The sequence below is a fragment of the Xiphophorus hellerii genome, chromosome 12, assembly GCF_003331165.1.
Source record: "Xiphophorus hellerii strain 12219 chromosome 12, Xiphophorus_hellerii-4.1, whole genome shotgun sequence".
Classification (NCBI taxonomy): Eukaryota; Metazoa; Chordata; class Actinopteri; order Cyprinodontiformes; family Poeciliidae; genus Xiphophorus; species Xiphophorus hellerii.
In genome coordinates this window covers 32,476,349-32,501,934 of record NC_045683.1, presented here as the reverse complement: position 1 = coordinate 32,501,934, position 25,586 = coordinate 32,476,349, and the positions used below count along the sequence as shown (strand labels likewise).

The following is a 25,586-nucleotide window of genomic DNA, read 5'->3' as shown; positions in this document are numbered from 1 at the left end:
AGTTGGCCAGGGTTTAATCACGTTATTGTACACTTTTCTGCTGTGAAAGCAGGCCAAACAACAGCGTTCCATAGTTGAACTGCAGAGAGCACTTTAAACGCACAAATCAATCAACATTGCTCAGGAATGGGCTGTTTCTTATATTTCTGTGGATGTTTCAGCCTGAGTTCAATGAACAGAAAGTCCTCTATGCATGCCAAATGAAACATAAAGAGGCTTCAAGAACAGGTAGTGTTAGAGGCTTCAAGAACAGGTTAAGAACAGGTAAGCTGACTGCACATATTTTAAGATGTGGTAAAATATTCAGTATGTCATCCAAAAAAGGGTTCAGTTTCCTGCTTGTTCATTGAGATAAGGTTTCATAACAAATAAAGCCAGAAAAAACTGAGATGATAAAAAAAGGAGAGAAAAAAGAAAATGATTTCTAAAACAGACACAAACATTTTTAGATGACACACAAACGTCTGTGCATTGAACAAACTTCTGCATATCATTGGACCCCAATATGGCAGTTTATCAGGAGCAAACACTTCCAGTTTCTCTGATCTCAACGATGAAATCCAGCATTCATATGACAGAGGCAAGATTCAGAGGTCAGCCCACAGTGGAGAGATATTACAATCGGACTGCTGAGTGTTCCCCTCCACATGATAATGCAAATGCGTCAGTTTGAGGGAGTTGAAACAATATATGACTGCAGGAATAGAGAGGAAGTCCATGATTATGATGTTAACATGAACGATTGTGGTCAACGTAATAATTTGACTCCTATATATGCAGTTATCCAATCATCAGTACCAACGGGTGTTAAAAGAAAACTCAGAATGCAACTTTTCAGTCCACAAGAAAAAAGATCACCGCTCTGCTCCACTGCTGCTGAAGTATAGTGTTCAGTTTTTTGTTCTCTTCATTCTGTATAACAGACTTATAAGTGATCTTTTGTTCATATTTGCTATGAATAAAGCCTGTAAGCTGATGTGAAGGATTTTCTCTTGTATTTCTATGATGTAACAGCGACTAGTCAACTTGACTCTTATCATGTTGAAGTCATCTAACACCTATTCCACATCCAGCGTCAGACCCTGCGCTTAATGTTGTTCTCCTAACGCCCAGAAAAGCTGACTGCACCAAGAATCCCATTTATTTCCCAAGACAAGAGTTAACCTGGTTTGCAGTGAGCGTAAACAAAAGCTGAATAACTAAATACTCAGCTCCTAAATACGCTCCAAAATATTCTGTCTCAAAGATGAGACAGAATACTGTAAGCTCAAATCATAATACCACTGGAGCATTTATAAACACATTCACTGCAGTTGAGAACATGAGGAAGAGCTGTTACCTGGAGCTCCACGTTGAGTCGAGGCATTGAAGCAGCCCTGCCCTGGCTCTCCAGACCTGGACCAGGGACTGGGACTGGGACTGTGCTGCTGACACTGTTCAGCCCTACTGACTCCTGGACATACAATAAGTTCCACATTACTTCCTGCATCAACACTTCTTTTTACAAGATGGAAAGCTTTGGGGATATAATCATTAGAGTTTAGGAAAACTCTGTCATTTTACAAATGATATCAACGTAGGACAATCTGCTAGTATCTAAATAAAATAAGAGGAGAGCAGCATCGCAACTTCATAAATCAGAATTTTTAATAAAAATTATATTTCTATATGGCAAGGAATTCACCAGTAAATTAATTATAATGATAGAAAACCAACAGATCCAAATGTCATAGTTTGCATGCTGCTGATCCTGTGTAATAGAATTGTTCATTGAAAAAATGCTATTATAGTGACAAAGCAAGTTGTCCATATTAAGGTGAAAGGAGCAAATGTTGTACATGTTGGTTTTGGTGCATTCTCTGAGACTAAGAAAAAAAGACTCATTTCAGACATTGTTTGGAAGAACAGTGTACTTTGATTGAACAGTTAAGTGTAGAGGACAAAACATAAAAGCACAGAAAGGATTTGCTACAATGATTTTAAAATAAAAATAAAAACCAGAAAGAAGTGAGAGAATGGGTTAAAGACAAGCCAAAATGGGACGGGCTCACTCATTAATCAGCTCCAGGGTGAGGTAAGAAGCTTTAGTGTGAACTATGTGAAGCCAAGTTATTGACAAGGAGCCCCAGCAAAGTTGTTTTGTTGGAAAACAATGTTTGAAGCAGGTGACATTGTGATTAAGAGTACATTATCTGGTCTAGTTAGACATGGATCATTTTGTGGACAAGCCACCATACACTGTGCTTGTACTCATGCTTTCTATGTTTTTGGGGGTGGGTATATTTATCAGATACCAAGGATCATAGATCCGTTTGGACTGATCAAACTACTTTAAGAGGTGTTGTCTTTTGCTCAAGAGGAAAGATGTTTCAACAAGAAAGTACCCCAATCAAACCAGTAAGGAAGCAGTCTCTTGGTTAAGATCAACATAAGTGATGTTATTCAGGTTATGAAGTGACCAGCACAAACAGCAAACCTTGAACCAACAGAAACATGTGAGGTGGCATCAACATGCAGTTCCTGAGACCAAGAACTACAGATGAACAGTGGACTGAGATCCAATCATCCTGGGAATCTTTTTTCACGGGTGTCAGAGGTTGGTTGTTTTTAACCATGCAACTAGTTTCCACGCAGATCTTTATATAACTACATTAGTTCAGTAATCCCCAATGATGTCAGAAACCAATGAAGTCATGGAGAAAGCAACTGCAAGGGATCGCTGGTGGTTCTATAAACTTTTATTCAACAAATAAAATGTAGTGTGTGTTTTTGTAGGTCATTCTAGACCTTGCTAAAAACGAAATATATTTTTATCATGGTCCGATACATTAAAACCTAAAACTGAAAAAGGCTGTGCCTTGTATTTACTGAATGTAGCTATGTGTAAGGGAACCAGGTTTGCTATGGTTTATTGTTTTTATGGACTCTTTAGGACATTCATGTTGTTATATCTTACACAATGGGATTAGCCCAATGGCTGCACATGTTTGTCTCTACATTACCTGATTGACAGCATTTGATGTGTCCACTGATGGGCCTTTGGATATGGTTCTCTTTGGTTTGGGATAGACCCCCTCGGTGGGCCTCTCCATCCCAGTGGAAGGTACTGATTTATTTCTGGGGTCATAACCTGGTCTGAACGATACAACGGCCACAGCTTCAAATCACATTACATTTTAGAAGTTATTAGCTAAATATATTCCAAAAGAATTTTAGGTTCCCACCATATCTAGACAGAAAATGCACATTGATCGTGTTAACAGGTATTTATTTAACCAACTGATGCAAGCTTTCAGAAAGAAACTGTGAGGTGTGGAACTTACAGCATCCCTCCATTGTTGATGGAGTTAGAGCTGACCACTTGACGGAATGACTCCGGGCTTTGCTGAGACTGAGGAGCACTGGGTGAGCCCTGCATGTGAGTCAGAGGCAGCAATGGCTTAAACAGAGCTTCGACCTTGCACTGTGGAGGAGAAATGGATGGCGACATGCTGAGGACATTCAGAAGCAGCAGGCAAAATATTCTTGGACTCAGGGAAAACAATATTCCTTTGTGTCACCTAAAGGTGGACACTAGGGGCAGAATTTTGTCTTCAGGGTCATGCATTCAGACATTGTATGTGATAATTTGTGATTCCAGAAACAAACATGCATCTGTGGATGTTCAAGTTCAGTGCCTGTCTAGTTTCAACTATTCAATCTTGATTTGTGCTTTAGAAATGTCAAATATTCTTTTGTAAAAACCCAATGAGCAACCTGTGGAAACACAAGTACTTTCTTTTCATGTCTCCAGTCATGCAGATCTTTGGTGAATCTGTGCATTTCCTATGCAAGGACATGAGGGCACATGCACTCAGGTTTATATTGTAGCATCCAATGTGAGCGTGCTTCAGTGCATTTGTGTGTGCATTTATGTGTTTGTGTGTGTGTAATCCATGTGGAAGTTGTGCAGACATTTTACCTGGGGGTCAGAGTTGGCCATCTGCTGCAGCCTCCTCGCTCGACTCTGTTTCAAGTAGTCAAAGATCATCAGTGCTGCGTAAACCTTTCCTACCGTTAGCTCATTGGCTGAGGATGTGAGAAGACAGGAAATAATGTGAGAAGAAAGAAAAGAGGCAACTCTATAGATCTAGTGCTTCTCTTTTTGATCTTAGCACATTTAATTAAAGGTTCAGGAAAGAAAGCTTTTTGTTACATTCATAGCAAGTTATTAAAATAGATTTTTTAGTAAGAATTCGTATTACAGCTAAACTGAAGTAAATGCAAGCACTGTATGAAATGAATGTTGCTTATAAATAGCAGGCAGCTACAGCAACATCCAGTACAGATTTATATAAGGTTTTGAGCAAATCAGAAGTACACCTTGTGAAAGGCGACTCACCAACTGTCATCAATGACTGGTCTATTTTTAGGGAGAAATGGACTTGATTGAACTTATTTTCTTTAGACGTTATTCAGGTGGGACAAAATTAAAACAAATGAATTATCTGGAACAAATCTAAAATAAAAATATAATAATATTCTTGCAGATCTTAAGTTGTTAACAAATTGACAGAAAACATGAATCTTCCAAAAGAGCTGTGAGCACCTACAGTATTAAGCAATCAGACATAAGAATTAGACCACCTTGAATACATTTAATGTAAAGGGTATTTTAATAATGATGTGGACTCTGATGAATCACTTCAAACCTTTCTTTGTTTAGCACAAATAGTAAATGACTTGTACTTGTATATTGTTTTATCAGGTCCAGAGGACCCCAAAATTCTTTACACTACACTCAGCCATTCACTAATTACAACACACACATTCAAACACTGATGGTGGCGAGCTACTGGTTAGTAGCCACACCTGCCCAGGGGCAGTCTATGTCTGACAGAGGTGAGGCTGCCATGCACTGATGCCACCGGCAGGTCACCCCTGTCAGGCAAGGCAGGTGAAACGTCTTGCTCATCTGTCTTTGTCGACAAAATGACAGATGGAGCAGGAACTGAATCATCACCCACTGTTTGCGTAACAAACTCCTACCACCATCACTACTACGGTGCAATTCAGATGAAAAACAGATTTCTTAGAGGAAAATCTACAGAAAAAAAACAGTAAATTACAGTATGCTTGTTGCATAAATGTGCTCAATCTTAAACTAATACTTGAAGAAAATTTTGATTCCTACTTCCTATCATCCATCCAGCTATCAATTGTCTATACCAGGGGTGGGCAACTCCAGGCCTCGAGAGCCGGTCTCCTGCAACTTTTAGATGTATCTCTACTTCAACACACCTGAGTCAAATAATGAGGTCATTAGCAGAACTCTGGAGAACTTGACTGCACTTAGGAGGTGATTCAGCTGTTGGATTCAAGTGTGTTGGACCAGGGAGACATCTAAGAGTTGCAGGACACCGGCCCTCGAGGACCAGGATTGCCCACCCCTGGTCTATACCCACTGATCTTTGCAGCGTTGCTGGGAGGGGGCTGGTGTCCATCTACAGCAGTCATTTGGTGAGAAGGTGGCTCACATTGGTCAGGTCAGTAGCCCATCACAGGACAACACATTGACACACAAGACAAACGATCACATACACACACGCACACATTTGTCACACTATCTTTGTGGAGACTTTCTATTGACTTCCATGCATTTCTATAGCCTAACCTTTACCCTACCCCCAACCCTAACCATCACATATCTAACCCTAACCAAGACTCAATTCACCCCTAAGTCTTAAACCTAACCCTTAACCCAGAAACAGCATTTCCTCTTGTGGGGTCCAGGCTTCAGTCCCCACAAGGAGCAGTGAGTCCCCACAACATAATATGTGTCAGGAAAATAGTTCCCACATGGTATTAAATACATAGTATTTAATACACAGCTTTGCTGTTAACAAATTAACAGTGTATTAAATACATAGTATTTAATACACAGGCACAAATACTCACACACACGCAAACCCAAGAACAATTTTGAGTTATCACTTGACCAAACAGTCATGTTTTTGCTTTGTGGGAGGAAGCTGGAGTAATCAGAGAGAATCTACGCATACACAGGGAGAACATACAGAAAGCCACCAGGCCGCATTAGAATAATGCTGCTAACTACTCCACCATGCAGTCCCACCTTCTATCATTTATGGTGAATCTGATGAACCACAAACCAGGTTCTGCTGTTCTTGTTAGATTTCCCTACCATTTGCTTCATTGCATCCTTGAACTGAAGCCATAGTGTCCAAATATGAAAAAGATCTCATTGGACAAAGTATCAGTCAGGAGAATGGTATAAGGAATGTATGAAGGCATTAACCTTCTTTGGAATACAAAAAAGGTTATTTGACATACATGGAATTTATTTTAATGACTTTTTTGGACTGGGACTCTATATCAGCTGATGCGTATTCTTGATCTGACTTGGACAGAGGGATAATGTACAGTGGATCATCAAAACCAGCACTCTGAAAGTAGAGTAACACTAAGCCAGATCTGTTGGTATCTTTTTAACTAAAAGATTAAACAATATCATCTTGGATAGATGCAAACTACATCTCGTTGCTTGTGCTTGTGACAGTGCAATGACAATAAAGTTAAATTCTATTCTATTCTATTCTATTCTTCACTTAAACTATCAACTTATCCTCTACACTCAGTCCCAACCTGACAACTCAATGAGCCTTTTCTCATTAAGAACACTCCCAGGTGCCTGATAAATTTTTACCTAAAATCTTGTTTCCAATTCAGAAGTTCTAATCATTTATACCTCTACCTAATCTGTCCTGGATTTTAAAAAAATGTGTGAACAAGTGTTTAAACTAGATACTGAGGAGAGCTAGTTTACGGGTTAAAGTCAATAATCAAAGCTTGTTGCTTGGTATAAACAATCACCATTGTTTCTTTGAAATGAAGCTTTCCTATATTGCTGCAGTATATCTATGTTCCCTCTTGAAAGATGTGCAGACCATATTTAATCTTAGCCAGCAGTGAAGGCAACACATTCATTATTACATACATATTTTAAGTGTTTTTATGCAGTACTGCATAAAAACATCAGAGTCAATATCCAATTGCTTTGTCATTTCTGCATAATTGTGCACATGAACAAGAGTATGCATGCTCTCACATTGTGATAAAATAGATAAAATGGTTATTTACAGGTCAAAGCTGAACTTGATAGTTAAAAATGAAGCAGGAACTTACGTTTGTGTGGCGTTACCAACAAATCCATGGTCTTCTGAGAGAGGCTCGGCCAAACTGTGGATATTTCTTTCTTTAACTCAGCATCCATTAAACGCTGCAGCACCATACCTGGAAATCAACAATAAATATATAATTCAACCTTCTAAATGAACAGAGGACAGGAGAATAAAATAACAAAAATATTCTATTAAGAGCAAATGGTAGACACTATTATAGGCAAGGAACTACTAAAACACCTAGTTCACCAGGCTTTAAGGACATGTAATATCTGGGGATGCTCCAATCAGGTTTTTTTGCTGCCGATTCCGATTCTGATCAACCATGAATGTCAATCACCGATCATTGCCTTTCACCTGGGTTAGCTGTTAATTTTTCGCTTTAGGTATAAATGATTCTATGTGATCTGGCAAAATGGAACAATGATCTGGCAATAAACTCACCTATTTTAGACATAAAACATGCAAAATACTTGCAGGCACAATACAGCAGCTACTCAGTCAAAAGGACAATTGAAAAACCTGCCATCACTAAAACAATATTTAACAGTAAGACTCTCTGTACCCTAAATTATACATGGGTCAAATAAATCTCATAACACTGCCTGTATCAAATAATGTCAAGTAAAAAACAAAACATTAATTCAAAGTTAAATGCAGATTGCATCAAAATAAACAATCCTGAGTTACTGAATCAAAACTTCCTGAGAGCATGACAAACTGATTAATGCTGATTCTGATTGTCTGTTTCTGACTGAGCTGAGAAATTCAGCAGAATGCCAGGAGGCAGAGAAGATCGATTTTTCCCCCCAGAGATTATCTGTCTTATGTTAGAACATAGCGAAGTTTTATGGGGTTTTTTTTAAGTTACATGCTGCAGCTTTAAGCAGATGTTCGGTGTGAGAGTTCACTGCAAAATATTACTACCGGTACCACGTAGTGGCGGTTCAACAAGAACCGGCGTCTTACACCTCTAGCTCGTTGACTTAAATTATTTTTCAGGATATTTATTTAGCTTTCTGACCATCATGCTCATCCAGGTGAGTGTTTGTAGTTGTGCTCTGCTTTACCTGCTGTCTGATCGCTCCGGACCTCTTTTATCCTGCAGTGAGCCTCGATATAGTCAAACTTCGTCAATTGATTGCTTTTTTAAATGTCATATTAGATTCATTGTGTCGATGGATTTTCATGTGCTGAACCCCCGAGGTAATTTTCCACCACAATATTCAAACTTCCCCATTCACTCTCAGAGCGTTTAAGGTGGCTTAAATCAATCAGCCACCGATTGGTGGCTAATCGATCTGCATGCCTCTCTGAAGTAGTACCTATCGGTAAGACCTTTTTTTAGACAGTAGCCTACTGATTTTTAGTCTATTTGCCAATTCTTGTTTTGGCTGATTTGCATTTTTTTTTCTTATGGACTGTAACACAGAAAGGAAAAAAACCCAGCTTGATAAGTTTAAGTCTAACTGAAAGAAAAAGAAAACACAAGACTGTTAATCTGAATAGACTGAAGAAATAACATTAAAGTACATGAAATTGCAAGTCGTTTCTATGTATTTAAAATAGTGGGGACATACTTTTGATCGATTTAATGAGTGGAGAAATAAAAAATCGGACACTTTTTTATCTGGCCTGTTGATCACCAATCAAAGTTGATAGATGTTCTCTGTTCTAAACTGATCAGTTTAAATCATTTGTCAATGTTTAACTCGATAAAATCTTCAAAGATCACATGTAGCTTGATTTAATGAATAGTTTTTAGAGATTTGCAGTAAATGCATGATGCATTAGCATTCTCCACCATTTAAACATTACCAATTAGATTTTATTTTAGAAAATTTCAATATTACCCACATCTTATTATATCTCTTTACTACATGGTTTTAAGGCAGTGGTTTAGTGCCTTTTGTAGCTCATTTTATATAATACCTTTTTGTTTGTGGCACTTTTTGTATAGATGTTTGAGTTTATCTGACCTGAGGCCAACTTGATCTCCAGCGCAGTGCGAATCAGGCCCATCAGAGTGGAGGTAAAGTGAACTGTGTTGTCATCAGCGATGGGCATGTTCATTTTGACAAGACGCTGTGCAGAGAATCAGGTGACAGACGTAACATTATGACATGCTAAAACTTCCACATCAAAATATCCAATCCACTCAGAGAAATCAATCTGTGTGCTACTGCAACAGTCTTTATTATTTATTGACCAATTTTGTTACTATTGCTTTCTTTTTTTTGTAATTATACAATTTCACCTAGATTCAATTTAGCACACAAAAAGTCTTCTCCATGTAAATGTAAAGACAAACTAGACATTCACATTCATTGCTATTGGCTACATTATGCACTATTTTGCAAGTCGAAGTGCACTGGTGCAAGACCGACATTGACCAAAAAAAAGGTGAGAGAAGGCATGTAACGCATAACCATGAAGGTGCCTGGACAGTTGCAGGAGCTCGACTCTGTGCTTACCACCCTAGCAATCAACAACTTAGGAGTTGAAGAGACTGAACATGCTGCAGATGTAAAGTGGCAGCTACCAGTAAACAGTGTCCATTCCACCAAGCTGGGTCAGCCTTAGCAGAGAGATTCAGAGGTAGTTTTATACGACACTAGTGGCATCACTAGATGCAGAAAACAGACATTATTGTTGTAAGAGTTGAGCTCCCCTGAACACAAAAAGCATTCATCTACATGTTCTAACAGTGGCAGAGAGAAGAAAAAGACCAGAGAATGAGGAGGGAATGAGGAGCTGAGGGTCCGATGCGCACGCACGCACGCACACGCCCGCACGCACGCACACACACACATGATCAGAAGATCACCAAGCACAGAGAAGATTTCAAAGAATAGGAGTTACAGAATGCAAATATGACACGTTTGAATACAAATTTGCTGTGAAGGGTGTCAGGTACCTCAGTTATGCTCTTGTGATGTCCATAAAGATGTTATCAGATTATTTATTTAAACTCAACGCTACACAATGTAGCCAATATTTTTTTCTGATTTAGAATACAGTTGAAAATATCAACCATGTTCATGCCCATTACACAGGCACGCTAAAAGGATAATGGGAAAATAATGAAATGAAAGTTTAGAAAACAAAGTAGTATTCAACCTTTTTAATAAAACATAGATCAGGAAGAGCTTATTTTTTTTAGGTAGATGGAGGGGAACACATGTGGCAAATGGGCAAAGGCTGCTTTCTTGACTTTTACAGTCAGAAGTCAAAAATAATATTAATAATAAGCAGTTAGTGGCAAGTATTAATGCAGAAATTTAACAAAAGTTAAAACCTGGAGTCAGCACAATTTCAACCTGGATTTTTTTAATTGTTCAAAAATAAAAATAGTGTGAAACAATATGTGAGATGAAGATCAAACAACAGAGACCAATGTCACACTAGTTACCTCTATCCCAACAGAAACAATAACATAGCTTACTTAAATTGGTGGCTGTTGCTGCAGTGAGGAGGGGGAAAAAAGCAAAACAGAATCAATAAATTATAAGTTGGCACACTGAGGGACAGCCTGATAAGTCAGTTCCTACTTTTGTCTGACTCCTTAAACTTTTAGACTACTGTACAGCACATCCATTTTAAACTTTTTCATGGGCAGCCATGGTTCTGATTTCTTAATCTAGTTTCCAGCTCTGCATGAAAGACAGTGTGTTCCCTGTATACTAAAGAAAACGATTCAGGGAGAAGAGACAGCTCCTTTATCCCATCTATGCTCAGGCAAAATGTATGACTACTCCTCAATAAATTAGACAGGGAGGAAGCACTCACCCAGAAATACAGGAAAAAAACAGGACTATATCCTATATCCCTAACTGAGAAAACTCAAGAAAAAATATGCCTCACATTAAAAGCTGGATTTATTATTCCCTGAGAATATTCTTGTAAATAAAGACCCCTAGGATAACCCTGCCTTAGCGAATGTACAGTATATTGGGTTCAAATCCAGATTACACCATCACAACAAACCATGTGAAGGAAAACCATTTGATCAGCAATATGATGACGTCGCCATCCTCCTTTACTGAGAAATTACTGTTTTTAGAGCCATAATGGGAGGTGTTGGGTGTTTAACAGCCAGCCTCTTTCCTGCTGGCCAGGTAGCACACATCTTCCAGAGTCCAGATACTGCAAAGGACCTTAGAGCACCAGCTCACCAAATCAATATTTCTAGACATTTTACATCATATCTCAGCAACAGTACAATACGCAGAATGAGACACTTCTAGATCATCAGTCTTTGTTTGGGAAAATATCAAAACTATCTACACTATGAGACCAAACTCCCTGGCATGTAGAGACATGACATTATTTGGTTTTACTCTTGTAAACAGCTGTTAAAAAGGATCCAGGACTACTTGAATATGTTGACCTAAATACGTTGCAATTTTCCTATTACCTAAAAAATAGCTGTTTGTGATATGACAAACTTCCAATTACTTCAAAAATGTACATCTTTTGTTATATTTTTCACCCATAGAGGTCGCCATTGTTTCACAGATAGGTTGATGACGCACAACGGTCCATTTTGTACTGGAACCTACAGAGTAAACACAGGAAGGCTAACTTTACCTGAGTAGTTGTTTATCATATTGAGTTTGACTGGTGGAATTTTAGATAATGCCGCACTCTGTCACTATTGGCTGTAATTTTAAAAAATTAAAATAAAAATTGAGGCGAATCTGGACAATTCCCCACATGAAAGAAAGAAGAGAGCAGTGTGAGAGCCGGAGTGGAAAACAACAAAGGACTTAATCTGTACCCTGGACATTTCTCCAGAACACTTTGAGTCATTTATACCAGCAGAACTGACAAAGGCTCTAACAGGTGATATTACCTTAACGAGCTAAAAATAAATGCCGTGCTGAAACAGGCAGAGCTGGACGCTCTTTGAGATGCTAACAGGAGCTAGGTATACTGCCTGCGGTACTGACGTCACCCATGGAGGTCCGGTGTCGCTGATACCACCACACCGGACTCTAAACAGCACAGCTGTTGCTGAACTGGACACAGCTCTACACAGACGCTGGGAGAAACGTCAAAGACAAACAGCGCTAACGAAGCTATACTAGAAATACCTACTGTAAATAAAGATGCATTCAGGTCTGTGTATGCTAACTTGGGGTTCCTTCGACTAAATGTAATATCCATATAGAAACCTAATTTAAGTTAGCAGTGTATTATCATTAGAAAGAAATAAAAAACAAAAGGAGCAAAAAAATGGAAGGGAATGAGTAGAAAGACAGAACCACAAAGAGTGTAAAAGAGCCCAGACAAACAGCATATCTGCACACACACATACACACCCAGCCTATACTTAACATACACATGTGGACACACACACAAACAAAACCTACAGTAATCCATCTAAATACAGTATTCACCTAATGGAGCAAATTTTTACCATAAACATTACAAATAACTGGAATTTGCTTAGTTAAACCACTACTGAACAACATCAGCTCACACAGGCAGCTAGCTGAACAAAACAGTAAAGACAGGGAACATAAGACTGGAGCTTACACCAAAAAGGTATTAGCACAGTAGCAAAACAAAGAACAAACAAGGAGCACTGCAGAGCACGTCACTGGGAGAAACGCTGCTTTTGCACAGGGAAGAACGTGGAAAGAGAGTAGGGTCTACCTTGTAGGCGACTCTTGGTGGACATTTCTTTCCCAAACCTAAGGGTGGGGGCATGTGTAGCAGCATCTGATACATATCGGAGTACTTGATACGGCCACTTCACAGGGTTGGGGGAAAAAAATAACAGAATGCAAACAGAGAAGGATCGGGAAGAAAAATCAACAGGAGAACAATGGAGAGGAGAAACAGAAATCTGTTGTCAATAGATTTCCTCAAGTGAGATGTAGGGTGGATGCCATCCTTGGCCACTGTGTTGGGGCACAGGGATGCATCACTGTAGAACTCAGGGTTCCTGAGAGGAAACATGGAATGGCAAAGAGTGAGTCTGGTCAGAGAAGGAAGAGGGAGGAGAGAAGAGGGATGAATGGGTCAACCCAACACGCAGGATGCTGATGGGTTGGAAGAGAAATGACAGCATTGTAATGAGAATGTCTGCTCTGGCATGCTTGCAGACATTCCACTGGTACTTCAATCAGGGTGCATGGAGACAAAGGTTTCAGTGCCAGCGTGACTTGTTCTGTTTCTAATGTTCTTTTCATCATGGATATGGTTTCCTAAAACACCTCAATAAAGCTTCTTCAAAAGGTCTCTGATTTGAAAAGAGTTGATTGATTTCACCGATGAAGACTTTCAGGATTTACCTATCTGGCATGGTTAAAAAGAAAACAATTCTAATACATAAAAGTTTACAGACAAGAAAGCTGGCAGGCGGCTTGTTGAGACAATGCCACAACTATGAAAGCTTTGTTTCCTCTTCGGCATCATCAACCAAAGCCAGACAGTTTGAAGAGGTGAGTGCTAGTGTAAAGGTGATTTCATTGGTGCACAGCCATTCAATTAAAAGTCTCTTGGCATAGAGGTACACAAAGCACCCTAGTGATGAAAATGTCCGGTATTTGCAAACCTTGTATGCTACCCTATTAGGGCAGTTCTTCCCTAAGCCAAGGGGGGGTGAGATAATGCGCAACAAATTGTACATATCCATATAGGAAATCCGTCCGCTGCGGAAAAGAACAAGCACATACATAACGTTCAGGATACCTTCAGTGGGCTCATTGCATACAATGAGGAACGAGGACTGAGAATGGAGCTTCAATAGACCCCAATGCCACCAATAGAGATGAGAAATGAGATTAGGGTGATTCTCTCCACTTATACTGTGAAAACTATGTGCTGCATATCAGAAGAAGTCAATAACATACCAAGCAGCTGGGTCATACTCGGCCCAAACTCGAATGAATTCATCAAGATGATGCGGCCCCAGGATGGAGGAGTCTCTGGTGAGGTACTCAAAGTTATCCATTATGACAGCCACAAAGAGATTCAGCATCTGGAACACACACAGCACTGCTCAAAACACGTCTGGTTGCAGTAATTTCAAAACTACTGCCATGAATGTTTATTAGAAGGAAATTCTTGTTAGACTTTAAGGACTTAAATCCTCACAGCAACAAATTTTGTGGTTGGAGTGATTAGTATTGAGTAGGTCACTAATGTCACATCTTGTAATAGAACTTCACCAGAATGAAATTCACCAGTACTATCATAAAGAAAATCACTTTGATATACGCTAAAGATCACAGAAATGTACAGAATATATAGATTTGAAATGTTAATTGGTTAGTAGGAGGAAGAGGAAGATGAAGAGGAGGAGTCAAACAGGATCAGAGTAGATGGACATTTTCAATCTAGAGCAAAAGACTTCAAACTCTGAAAACTACCTGTAAAGCTTATTCAAGATACATGGTTACACTTATGACATATATTTATTTGCATTTAATTTAAATTACTTTAGATTATTTTATGCTCTTAAATGATATGTTATTTGTTGCAAAACTGAACAAGGTCATTTTTTCATCTTTTAACTCCCTTAAACTCTAAATATTAAATAACACAAATCTGAAAAATAAATCTAAAGTAATAAACACTAAAATAAAACAAAAGACAAAAATAAAACTACCAATAGTATCATCTGTAGAAGTTCAAATGAACTGTTTGATAAAGTGATGACAGTTAGATGCTGACCAGGAAGGAGCAGAGGAAGATGAAGGAGACAAAGTAGAAATAGGCAAAATCACTGCCACAGTCTTTCCCACTGGTCCCTGAGAGCTCATCACAGGGTCGATGACTCAGACACGACAACATGATCTCATGCCAGGCTTCCCCAGTTGCACTTCTGATGTTCAGAAAAAGAAAAGACGGGGAGACAAAGATTAACCAACATCATAACATTCCCCTCTGAGTTGTCTGATTGCTTCCTGGAAGAACAGTTCAGTTGACAAATTATGTTTCCTTTTTTCATTATAATTTTATTTTCTCTGTAATGGTACATTTTATTTCAACTAAGTGTCAAAACAAGAAATGCATATTCCAAAGACTAAAGAAAAATGAATGCTGGCCTTTTTTTCTATCTCAAAGGATAATTATTCTAATCTTATATTGCACTGAGATGACTTGCTAAAACATATGAACTCATGTTACTTTTCAATTACTCTGCCCAGTCAATCACACTAAATTGATTATTAAATTGGCATTAAATTGGCCTAAGATAATAAAGTAAAAAACATCACAGCAATAACCCAATAATATTGTTACTTCATTTCATACCATGTTTGGCAGCATTGTAAATGCATGAAGTGACTCCGACAGCAAGACGATTTGAGCTACCTGATCAATTCAGCAGTGTTTATTTGACCACTTGTGTGTAATGTAATCATGGACCACATACAGAGCATTAAGCTTCCATCCCTAGACGGTCAGGTGATCATTAAACAAAAAAAAATGAGTCAGTAAAGTCATTATAAAGGTTATTCCATAATGCACATAGAACTCTGTGCATTCTATACTCTCCATTCCAATAAACATGCACTATACAACAAGAGGGAGTTTAAAAAAGAGACACACTGATGTGAAAGCACTTAAGGTTTGAGGATTTATAACTACTTGAATGCAAGTCCCTTTCAAATAATTCAAATAAATAATAATTCAAATAAAGCTTGTTGTGTTCAGCATAAGGAGACCTTCACAACAAAGTAGGTTCTGGCTTTCTGTTTGTTCCTGTTGAGAATGCATAATAGAGAAATAATCACATGTGGATGAGTTTCTGTGTTAATCTTTGAAAAAAGGAGGCTGACCTCAAAATAATCAACAAGATCAACCTAGTTTCATTGAATAATCATAATTGTTGTTTTGAACTTTCTATAAATCCCATATTTGTCCATAATCTTGTAAAATTCCTCAACTTTATTCAACAACTTTCTGTTTCTTCTCATTAACCATTTAACAATAGTTAAGTTTATGATATCTCCATGAAATCTGCTAACTATTAATTTAGGCCTAAATTACTTTTTATAGTATTACAAACTATTTACAGTCTAAAAGTGTGAAACTAGCATTGGTGAAGCCAGCAGCAACAGTGACATGAACCCTTAATGATCAGAGCAGTGATCTAGAGAAAGTTATGATCAGCCCACAGTTTTAACATTTGTGTTTCATCCATCTGTCTAAAAGACAAGATATTGTTCATAGATCTGTAAGAAGATAACTGATAAGGCTGCTTTCTACCTGAACAGCAGCATAAGAGCCTGGAGAAAAGTGCGGAAGTTGTTATGGTGGTTGATAGCTGTGTCTTCATTCAGCTCAATGTTCCCAAACACCTGCAGCAGAGACACTCAAGAATGTATTAATAATATCATGCTTGAAAAAGCCAGAAGTCAACAATTCACTCAGAATAACTTCAAAAAATAATTATCTTCATCGATCGCTGCAAAGCAGCTACACGAACCTGCATCCCAATGATGGCATAAATGAAGAACAGCATGGCAATAAGCAGGCACACATATGGCAGGGCCTAAAGGCAGAACACACAGTTATTCATGTCCCCTCTGAATTATCCCATCTTGATTTGTCTTAGCAAGAAGTTGTTTACGACTTTGTGACATCAGGAAGTAGTTTGCAAGGTACAATGTGGACAAAGTCTGACCATCTTATGCTATGTGGGAGCACCTTGAAAGACTGGACAAAGGTCCAGAGCAGGATGCGGATGGTGTAGCCCTGCCTCAGCAACTTGATGAGCCGAGCTGCTCTGAAGAGCCTCAGGAAGCTCAAATTCAATAGTCTGTCCTGTAATACACAAAAGCACATCCAATTGTAAAGGAAAAATGATTATTTTGGTGTTTAATGCAGTTAATCTTCCAACATGTGTTAATCACTCGTATTTGAAAAAACAGGCTTTGTGTGACCCTTCGAAAGAGGCCCGAGGAGACAAGCAGACGCCTTCCACTGTCTGTTTAAGAGCATACAAAAGCCATAAAATTAGCATCTCCATGGAAACGGCAGCTGGAATGTGGGAAGAAGGAACTCCAGGAGAGTCGGCGAGATTTATAGCAGGACTTCGTGCGGGGGATATTCGTGCAAGACTGGGGGGTTTCCCTCCGGTTTGCTTGGACAAAAAACAGAGCACCTTCGAAGCTGAGCTCTAAGGGGGGCCGAAACAGGCCTCTGAGTGGTCGAACGACAGACCGCCTTCTTTGCATATATTAAATAGGGAAACACCTCTTTAGTTTATAATTCCAGGTCCGCACCCGAGAGTTTGAGTTTTTTTCCATCTTTTCTCCACGTTGGGCGCCCTTTTGTCTGTCTTTGTGTTTCGTGTTGTCTGTTCCCCTTGTCTGTATAAAATGTATATCTCTGTATCTCTGCAGCTTTGTTGTCGATTGCTTTGTATGAATTAAACTCTGTGATCTGTGACGTCATTGTGCCTCGCCGTCTCCTTGCCAGCCGTGACGACATCCGATCGGGACCCGGGCTAACAGGAGGGAAAGAGAGCCATGTTTTTCCAAAGTTTAAGCTAACCTAATAACTTTCCTCCCTTAACACAATGTATTTAATTTTATAAACACTCCGAGCAAAACTGGTCAAAACAGGGGTGTGCCGTGGTGCCGGAGGGGTTAGCGTGACCCACATTCAGAGGCAACGTAGCCTCGACGCGGCTGTCGCAGATTCGACTCCCGGACCCGAAGACGTTTACCGCATGTTTTCCCCCCTCTCCTTCCCCCTTTCCTGTCAGCCTACTTTGAAAAAGGGACACTAGAGCCCACAAAAAGACCCCTTGTGGGGCGATAAAAAAAAAACAAAAAAAAAACTGGTCAAAACAGAGAAAACAAAAATTTTATTGTGTGATTCCTAACTCAGTTCAATGGATAAATTTTTTTAGTAGGCCCATTCTGCATTCTTATTTTCCAGTCACAATTAGATATTTCTGCTGTCCTTCAGCTTGTACCCTGAGAGGAGAAAAATGTGTGTTGGCCAGAGTCATAATGAGACTTAGAAAAAATTCTTCAGTCTACACAACTTATTGCAACGTTATTGCTGACTCTTGTCAAGTTTCTTCTTTTTGACAAAGGGGACTTCTTCCCTCTGCTGTTAACCTGAACCTGATCTTGAACGGTAACTACAGGACTCAATGCAGAACCCTGGTATTTCAGCTAAACAACGTAATACTTCTAGTTAATTAGCCTTTTCTAATTAACTAACACTGACTATATAAAATAATGTACTTTAATCTCAATCTGTATTATTTTGGACTGTTCTGAAACTAATTAGGTTGTGGATTGTACACGAGTTCAGATGATAGTTGTGAATTGGTGCCTTACATATGAACTGATCTGAATTAAAACCAAGTTGGGTGACATGGTTTGTGATACTATGTCTACAACTCTAATCATAACACGCAAAACACAAAAGCAAGCTCCAGTATGATGTGTGTCTAAATAAACGTGACGATCTGAAAGACACAAGCCACACTCGAGATGGGCATGAAAGACCAGCTGCTACCTTTGGTCTAGTAGAAGTCAACATTAAACTTCAGTATTAAATAGCTGGAGAGAAAAGAACTCATGTGTCTACCAAAACACTATGCTGGCAAAGAGTCAGCATCATGAAGTCACTCACCGTAGTCTGGACATGTTCGAGATCACGTCATGGCAACATCAGTGACAACAAGCAACATCAAACGTTGGAAGAAGTGGTGGCGGTGGGAAGAGATTGGTGGACAAACCAAACGACAGCAAAATAAAAAGAGAAAGAAAAAAGAGATACAGATAGATAGAGAGAGAGACAGACAGAGAGACAATAAGATGCAGCAGACAGGAGCTGTCAGATCATACAATCACAACAGATACTACTCAACAAATACACGTGTTAATCATCAGTATACTAACATAAAGAGTTTGGTGAGTAAGAGGAACAGTTTGGAATGAGTAACTCCACTGCTGAAAGCAGGTCAGATAGAGCTCAACCAAAAACTAAATAGCTAATATATTTTATAGTAAGTTTCTATGCATCCCTCCTACCATCACACAAACATCCCTTTCCTCTTCTGCATTACCAGTCAGGTTCTCTTTGGTCACAGAGCTGTCTTTGCTAATGGGCTGTCTTTGTAGAGAGCTTCATGTACAGGTCTGGTACATTTCACTGGCCGGTGTTGTAATGTTGTTTTCTGAATACAGTGTTGTAATATTGACATGTGGTACTGAGAATGTGGAGAGTTGTGCTCTTACTTTGATTTCAGTCACCAGGATGTCAGTGATGCTCCCCAAAACTGTCACAAAGTCAAATACATTCCAGGCATCTTTTAAGTAGTTCTGAGGAACAAAAGGTGGAAATTATAAGACTCAAATTATTTCCCAAAAATCTGAGAGCCAACCTTTAATAGATACACACCAGGGGACCAAAGGCGATGATCTTGAGAATGCACTCCAGAGAGAAAAGAGTGGTGAACACTATGTTGAGGTACTTCAGCATCGCTTCATAAAAATCTGGAGCTTCATAAAACTGGAAAAGCAGGACAAAGGGAGCAGCATAAATACTTTTCTCCATGAACTTATTCCAGACTGACATAGCTTGACATTGAAAAAAATATGCACCTTACCTTCATCATGAGTACCACAGTGTTGAGAGCAATCATGATCATAATTGAGTACTCAAATGGAGCTGAAACGACAAACTTCCACATCCTGTACTGGAAGGATTGTGTGTCCTCTGGCATGTAGCGTGTCAAAGGTTTCGCATTTATGGCAAAGTCAATACAAGCCCTCTGCAAAGCACAAAAACACTCTTTATATTGATCTTTCCATAGGTTTGTTCAAACTCAAAGAGCATGAACAACAACAGTAAACATTCATCCCTGATTGAACTGATTTCAACTGCTAAGGTATAGAACTGGCCAATATAGATAAAGGCCAGTTCTATGTAAAAGTATTTACCTCCTTACATATTTCTTCTGTTTTTGCCCCTTTGTCAACTGAAATGTTTTAGATAACCTTTTTTTAACAGACAAAGATAAGAGGAAAAAAAGTTTTCAATAATAATTTATTGAAAACAATACTGTTCTTGGAGAATATCGCCCTTTATGAAAAAGTAATTCAAATTCAATTCAAATTCAATTCAAATTTATCCATCCATCATATGACCTAATCCCTACTGGGATTGAGAGGGGTGCTGGTGTCCAGCGGTCAACAGGCGAGAGGTGGGGTCACTCTGGACAGGTCGCCAGTCCATCACAGGGCATATTCAAATTCAGAAATACTTTAATAATCCCAAATGGACATTAAATGTTGATGTAAGTCATATTATCTAAGAAGGACTTTGACTGAATTCAATCTGTTGTTGTATAACAGACTCATGAAGAGGACGCTCAGGGTTTCTCCCTAAACAAATCAACAAATGCTTTGTGCCACTTGTGATAAATGGCAATGAGTTTTGTACATCACTGTGAAAATATTAGAGTGATCAGTATAATGTCATGCAACAGTATCTGAATTTGATTTCCAGACTTTGACTGGGCCACTCCAAAACCTTCCTTCAGAGGTGGGCTTGCTGGTGAGCCTGAAATATTAACCTTGGACTGTGTGTGATCATTGTCATTGTGTTTTTAGTCAGCTGAGGTTTTAGACTTGGATTACCTGCCCCCTAAAGGCAAGCTGAATCAGTACGTGACTTTACTGCTGTTGTTAAAACCTTTAGCAAGATGTGCTTTTTCAAATTACCTTTAAAAGAACATTTAGTTGTATTGTAGTGAATTGGGTTTAAATAAATCTATAAATTGTGCTTGGATTGGGTTGTGTTTACTTCTTTTTTTTTTTTTTTACCTGAATTTGACTCATTTGCGTTTTTAAACTTTATTTTCAAAGTTTCAGACACATTCCTCCTTCTGCACTCCAGAACATCTCTTATATACAAATGTGTACATTGGTGAAACTAACTTTGACATGATTATATAAGAGAAACTCACAACATACCTCATTCTTTTCCAAACTGCATTCAGACAAGGCCTTGTCTCCCTGTTCTTGGAAGGTGATAATTATCAGAGCAACAAAGATGTTGACAAAGAAAAATGGAAAGACCACAAAGTAGACCACATAGAAGATGGACATCTCTATGCGGTAGCCAGGGCTGGGACCTAGATCTTCGAAGGTAGCATCAACAGAGTGTTTCAGAACACTATGAAAAGAAAGAATGGTAGGACACAGTAATACACCTCCTGACAGTGGCTGCCATGTAAAGAAGAGAATATTACAAACTATTCTATTAACATAAAGAAAGTGATGTCAAGCATCTTAAAGGAAATTGAACATTTTGGACACTTTTCATAATTTTTTCTAATTTTGCATCAAGATGATATTTCACTAACTAAAATGACAGGTTTCAGATGTTGGTTTTTTAGTTGAGGATGCTTAATTGCACTTTTAAGATGTTCAGGATTATTGTGAAATTTTTTTAAAATCAGTTTGACATTTTTGAGATTATGTCTTTTGCCTATATTTGACTATATTCTTCTGGCTTCGTGATAGCATCAGTTACCAAAAGAGCGATTTATGTTATTTGTAGTTATTATCATTCAAACAAAATATGTCTAAAGCCTAAAAAGGTTCCGGTTAGAGTAGGTCAAATTGAGTGTCTTGCATTTAATTTTGCATTAAATGCAAAATGTAAAATTTGGTTTTACTTCTGAACACATTATATTGGAGGTCGGTAAGTTATTAAAGAAGACAAATTAGATGCACTTACGTTGGCCAGCCCTCCCCAGTTGAGACTGTGAAGAGAGTTAGGAAGGCCCAGAGTACATTGTCATAATGGAATTCATATTTTTTCCACTCTCTTGGCATTGCTGCCACCGTTTCTTTGTCATAGTCAAGAAATTGTCCTCTGGAAGATAGAAAGTGGTGACACACGTTAGGCAAACACACACCAAATGTAAAGGATCTGGCATAAGATACGAGAATGTTTAGGTGTTTCAGACTGACTTGCAATCTTTCTCCAGGGCTTTGGACTCATCAGTGCAATAGAAGAATTTTCCCTTGAAGAGCTGAACCGCAATAACAGCAAAAATGAACATGAAGAGGATGTAAACAATGAGGATGTTCAGCACGTTCTTCAAAGAGTTGACCACACAGTCAAAAACGGCCTGGGGACAAAGAAAACACACGTTTAAAGTCTGCATAATCCTGAAAGTCCACTTACAGTACAGCTGAAAGCAAACAGTGTCCTTGTGGCTGTTAATGACCTCATGAAATAGGAATACAAGCAGGTTTACAGTTAAACCAGATATTTAAAGACACTAATACATGCAACCATTTTTACTACTGTCTAAAATGAAACCAGACTAAAGCCAACAAGGATTACCAAAATATTTTTATTTGCAGTGTCAAGAGGCCAGCTTGAGAGCTCTAACCACTGAAACTTGTCAGCAGGCAGACAGATGATGATTTCTGCATATAAACTATTGTTTTTAAATGACCATTCAACAAATGATGGATGGATTGAACAGCAGTCGTGCTAGACTTTGTTGTTGTCCGTCATCTTGACTGAGAGCGTCTAGAAAGAGTCCATCATATTACATTTTTACCTGTCAATTTTTAAATGATATTGACATGCAGATGAACGCATCAAACTTTTTCTCCACAGTGACAGTAAAGTAATATATATATATATATATATATATATATATATATATATATATATATATATATATATATATATATATATATATATATATATTTATATACGTATATATATACTTATTTTGATTTTTTTTTCTGCAGTTCGTTATTCATGGATTTGAACATGAAACCATGAAAACCCTTTTAAGGAGAGAACATTTTGGTCTAAAATGCTGAATTTCATCCACACATATTTGTTACACAAGCTGACATATTTCTGCAGGCACAGGTAATGAAACAGAAACACTTTAGAACCTTGAGTTTTGGCAGACGCTTGATGGTCTTGAGAGGCCTAAGAACCCTGAGAACCCTCAGTGACTTGATGGTGCTGATGTCTTTGCCTTTAGTCCCCCTGTGGACAACAGACTCTGTTATACACTTATCACAAACAAATTAGATACAGTTAATCAAATTATTTAATGATTTTTTTAAAAATTCTTCTTAAAAAGACACTATATAAAAATAACAATCAGCTCTGAAGCATATGAAATTAAAAAAGAGCTTAGAGATTTGAAATGTGGAGGAGTGTGAAATGTTTTCAGATCAACTATGCAAGGGAAGCAGATGGTAAAAACCTTTTAGCATACAATGCAAGACACTTTGTAAACACACAATACACTAAACATTAGGAGCTTCTTACATGGTCTGAAATGTACAGTTATGACGTTTCTGAACTAACATCTCTTGCAGTAGTGGTTTTTTAATATGTGGATTGATCACATAATAAATATTTTTAATGAATTTAAAACAAACTGAATAAAAATGTGACAGATTGTGTGTTTTTGTCATGGTGAGAATCAGTAACATTTCAGAATAAGTTCCTGTTTCATCAAGACAAGCAATGAAAATATGAACAATATCTCAGCTCAACATTTGTCTTACTTCACTTGGTACCACTCTAGCCAGCCAATTCTGCACAGCAACAGATCAAATGACATGACTGTTGCAATAAAGTTCAGATTCTCAGAATGCAAAACTAATAGTTGTCCTGCTGATGGATTGTCTCTCCTGAGCTGTGGGTCTCTGCAGTTCCTCCAGAGGTACCATGGGTTTCGTGGCTGTTTCTCAAATTATTGCTCTTCCTGCCTGCCTGTCAGATTAGGTGAATTTGTATTCAATTCCATTTTTAATAATGGATTGAACAATACTCTGTGGGATGTTGTTGTATCAACCTTCCAAACCTCTCAGGTCAGATCATAGCTAAAACGCTTCAACAAACTACGATTTACAACCAAAACTCCAAAAAGCATAGGCAGGATTCCTATTTCTTCTTCTCAAATGAAGCTCTCACATTGTATTGCTTTTGTGGTTTGACAAAATAACTTCTGTAACGACTTTGGTCAGCAGAGGCCTGTTTCAATCCAAAGCTCTGTTTCCCAGCAAAACAAGCTTTACATTGAGTTCATGGAGCTGATCTGAGCAATAGGATGATCAGGGGGAGCAGGGTTAGGGAGGGGGTGGAGTCAGAATGAAGGGTGGGCTGGCAAAGGGGGGTTCCCCACCTGGTCACAGCTTGCTGCGATCTACTTGGGGGAAAACAGTAGTAAAACAAGGTACAGCACATTTATGGATGCTTTACACACACAAAATAAAGCACACATTTGAATCAAATAGTAACACTACATATGGTCTATTTTCTACAGAAAAGCAAAACATTTTATACTTTGGTTTTTAACAGACTGCTAGTTGAGTACATCCAACTAATGTGATAAAAAATTACAAGATCCAAATAAAAGCATAATGTTTAGAAGCAGCTTATTACCAAAAATACTAATCAGAAATTTTTTATAACAAGCAATTACTCTACTCATTCAGTGTTTTGTAAATACATACAGCTATGAATACTTTTACACCAAACAAAAAGTTAACTAACAGCAGAAAAAATGACTTCTCCAAGGCTCTAAATAAGAGTAAATAAATATATAAAATATCACAAACATCAGTAAGTTGTTAATGAAAAGCACCTAAAGTCAGAGACAGCTCTTCAGCCTGTTGCATGCATTAAAAAGAAGAAGTGTGTGTGCTGCACCGTTGGCTGCAGCAGGCAAGAGTCACACTTTTTCATTTACGTCTTTGCAGTTTTTAGAGGAGAAGAACTGCATGACATTTCCTGACAACATGCATTGTCAAGGAATGACAGCCCTCAGTCAAACGGTATTTGTCGGCATGGAGGTGACCAGAAAGCAAGAGGCTGTGCGATTTAATGTTGGCTTCTCTTTATGCTATGTTTTATGTAGGCTTTTAAATTACTCAGTTGGAAATTTTATTTCAGGTCCATGTGCTTTTATCTCTTATGGAAATGTATTTCCCTTCTTAGAGATTCCTTCTGCTTTTGCCTTTTTGCCATTTCCAGATTTTTCAGATCATAAAACTCATGTTCAAAGCAGACAATAATAACCTAAGTAAACACAAAATCAATTTTTTAAAATAACGGCTTTACTATTTAAATGGGGAAGTAGTTGTTGCATGTTTTTTAGTATATGCAACAAATCCACTTGACACACTGTGAAAAAGTAATTGCCTCCCTGAACCTAACAAGAACTGCCATCATGCATTTGTGACAACTGTGAATGAGTGTGTTACATGGAGGAATTATGACACTCTTCTGAGCAGACGTTTTTTAATTAAGCAGTTTGTTTCAAGAACAAACTGCTTGTTTAGTACCATACCAATACATTTTAATCAGCTTAAATTGAGACTTTGAGTAGACAGTTCTAAAATCTCATTTGTTGAGTCATTCAGA

The 25,586-nt window shown here is 38.3% G+C and overlaps 1 protein-coding gene across 21 annotated transcripts in view; it reads right to left on the bottom strand.

The window, feature by feature from the left end:
- The window catches only part of cacna1ba (calcium channel, voltage-dependent, N type, alpha 1B subunit, a), an 88,780-nt gene that overhangs the window by 11,463 nt on the left and 51,731 nt on the right, over positions 1-25,586 (bottom strand). For 5 of the 21 annotated variants that reach the window (XM_032579774.1, XM_032579788.1, XM_032579783.1 and 2 more), the window contains 21 exons: positions 24,346-24,366; positions 23,099-23,195; positions 22,148-22,308; positions 21,912-22,049; positions 21,143-21,344; positions 19,774-19,938; positions 19,566-19,676; positions 19,403-19,486; positions 18,795-18,800; positions 16,848-16,964; positions 16,627-16,692; positions 16,407-16,498; positions 14,868-15,018; positions 14,045-14,172; positions 12,843-12,939; positions 9,161-9,266; positions 7,186-7,293; positions 3,962-4,068; positions 3,324-3,463; positions 3,003-3,135; positions 1,340-1,453 (listed from right to left, as the gene is read on the bottom strand). In XM_032579774.1, the coding sequence (XP_032435665.1) occupies positions 1,340-1,453; positions 3,003-3,135; positions 3,324-3,463; positions 3,962-4,068; positions 7,186-7,293; positions 9,161-9,266; positions 12,843-12,939; positions 14,045-14,172; positions 14,868-15,018; positions 16,407-16,498; positions 16,627-16,692; positions 16,848-16,964; positions 18,795-18,800; positions 19,403-19,486; positions 19,566-19,676; positions 19,774-19,938; positions 21,143-21,344; positions 21,912-22,049; positions 22,148-22,308; positions 23,099-23,195; positions 24,346-24,366 (2,344 nt within the window). Of the gene's footprint in view, positions 1-1,339; positions 1,454-3,002; positions 3,136-3,323; positions 3,464-3,961; positions 4,069-7,185; positions 7,294-9,158; positions 9,267-10,626; positions 10,645-12,842; positions 12,940-13,746; positions 13,844-14,044; positions 14,173-14,867; positions 15,019-16,406; positions 16,499-16,626; positions 16,693-16,847; positions 16,965-18,794; positions 18,801-19,402; positions 19,487-19,565; positions 19,677-19,773; positions 19,939-21,142; positions 21,345-21,911; positions 22,050-22,147; positions 22,309-23,098; positions 23,196-24,345; positions 24,367-25,586 lie in introns of those variants that run through there. The other 16 variants (XM_032579781.1, XM_032579784.1, XM_032579794.1 and 13 more) reach the window with 10 other exon arrangements.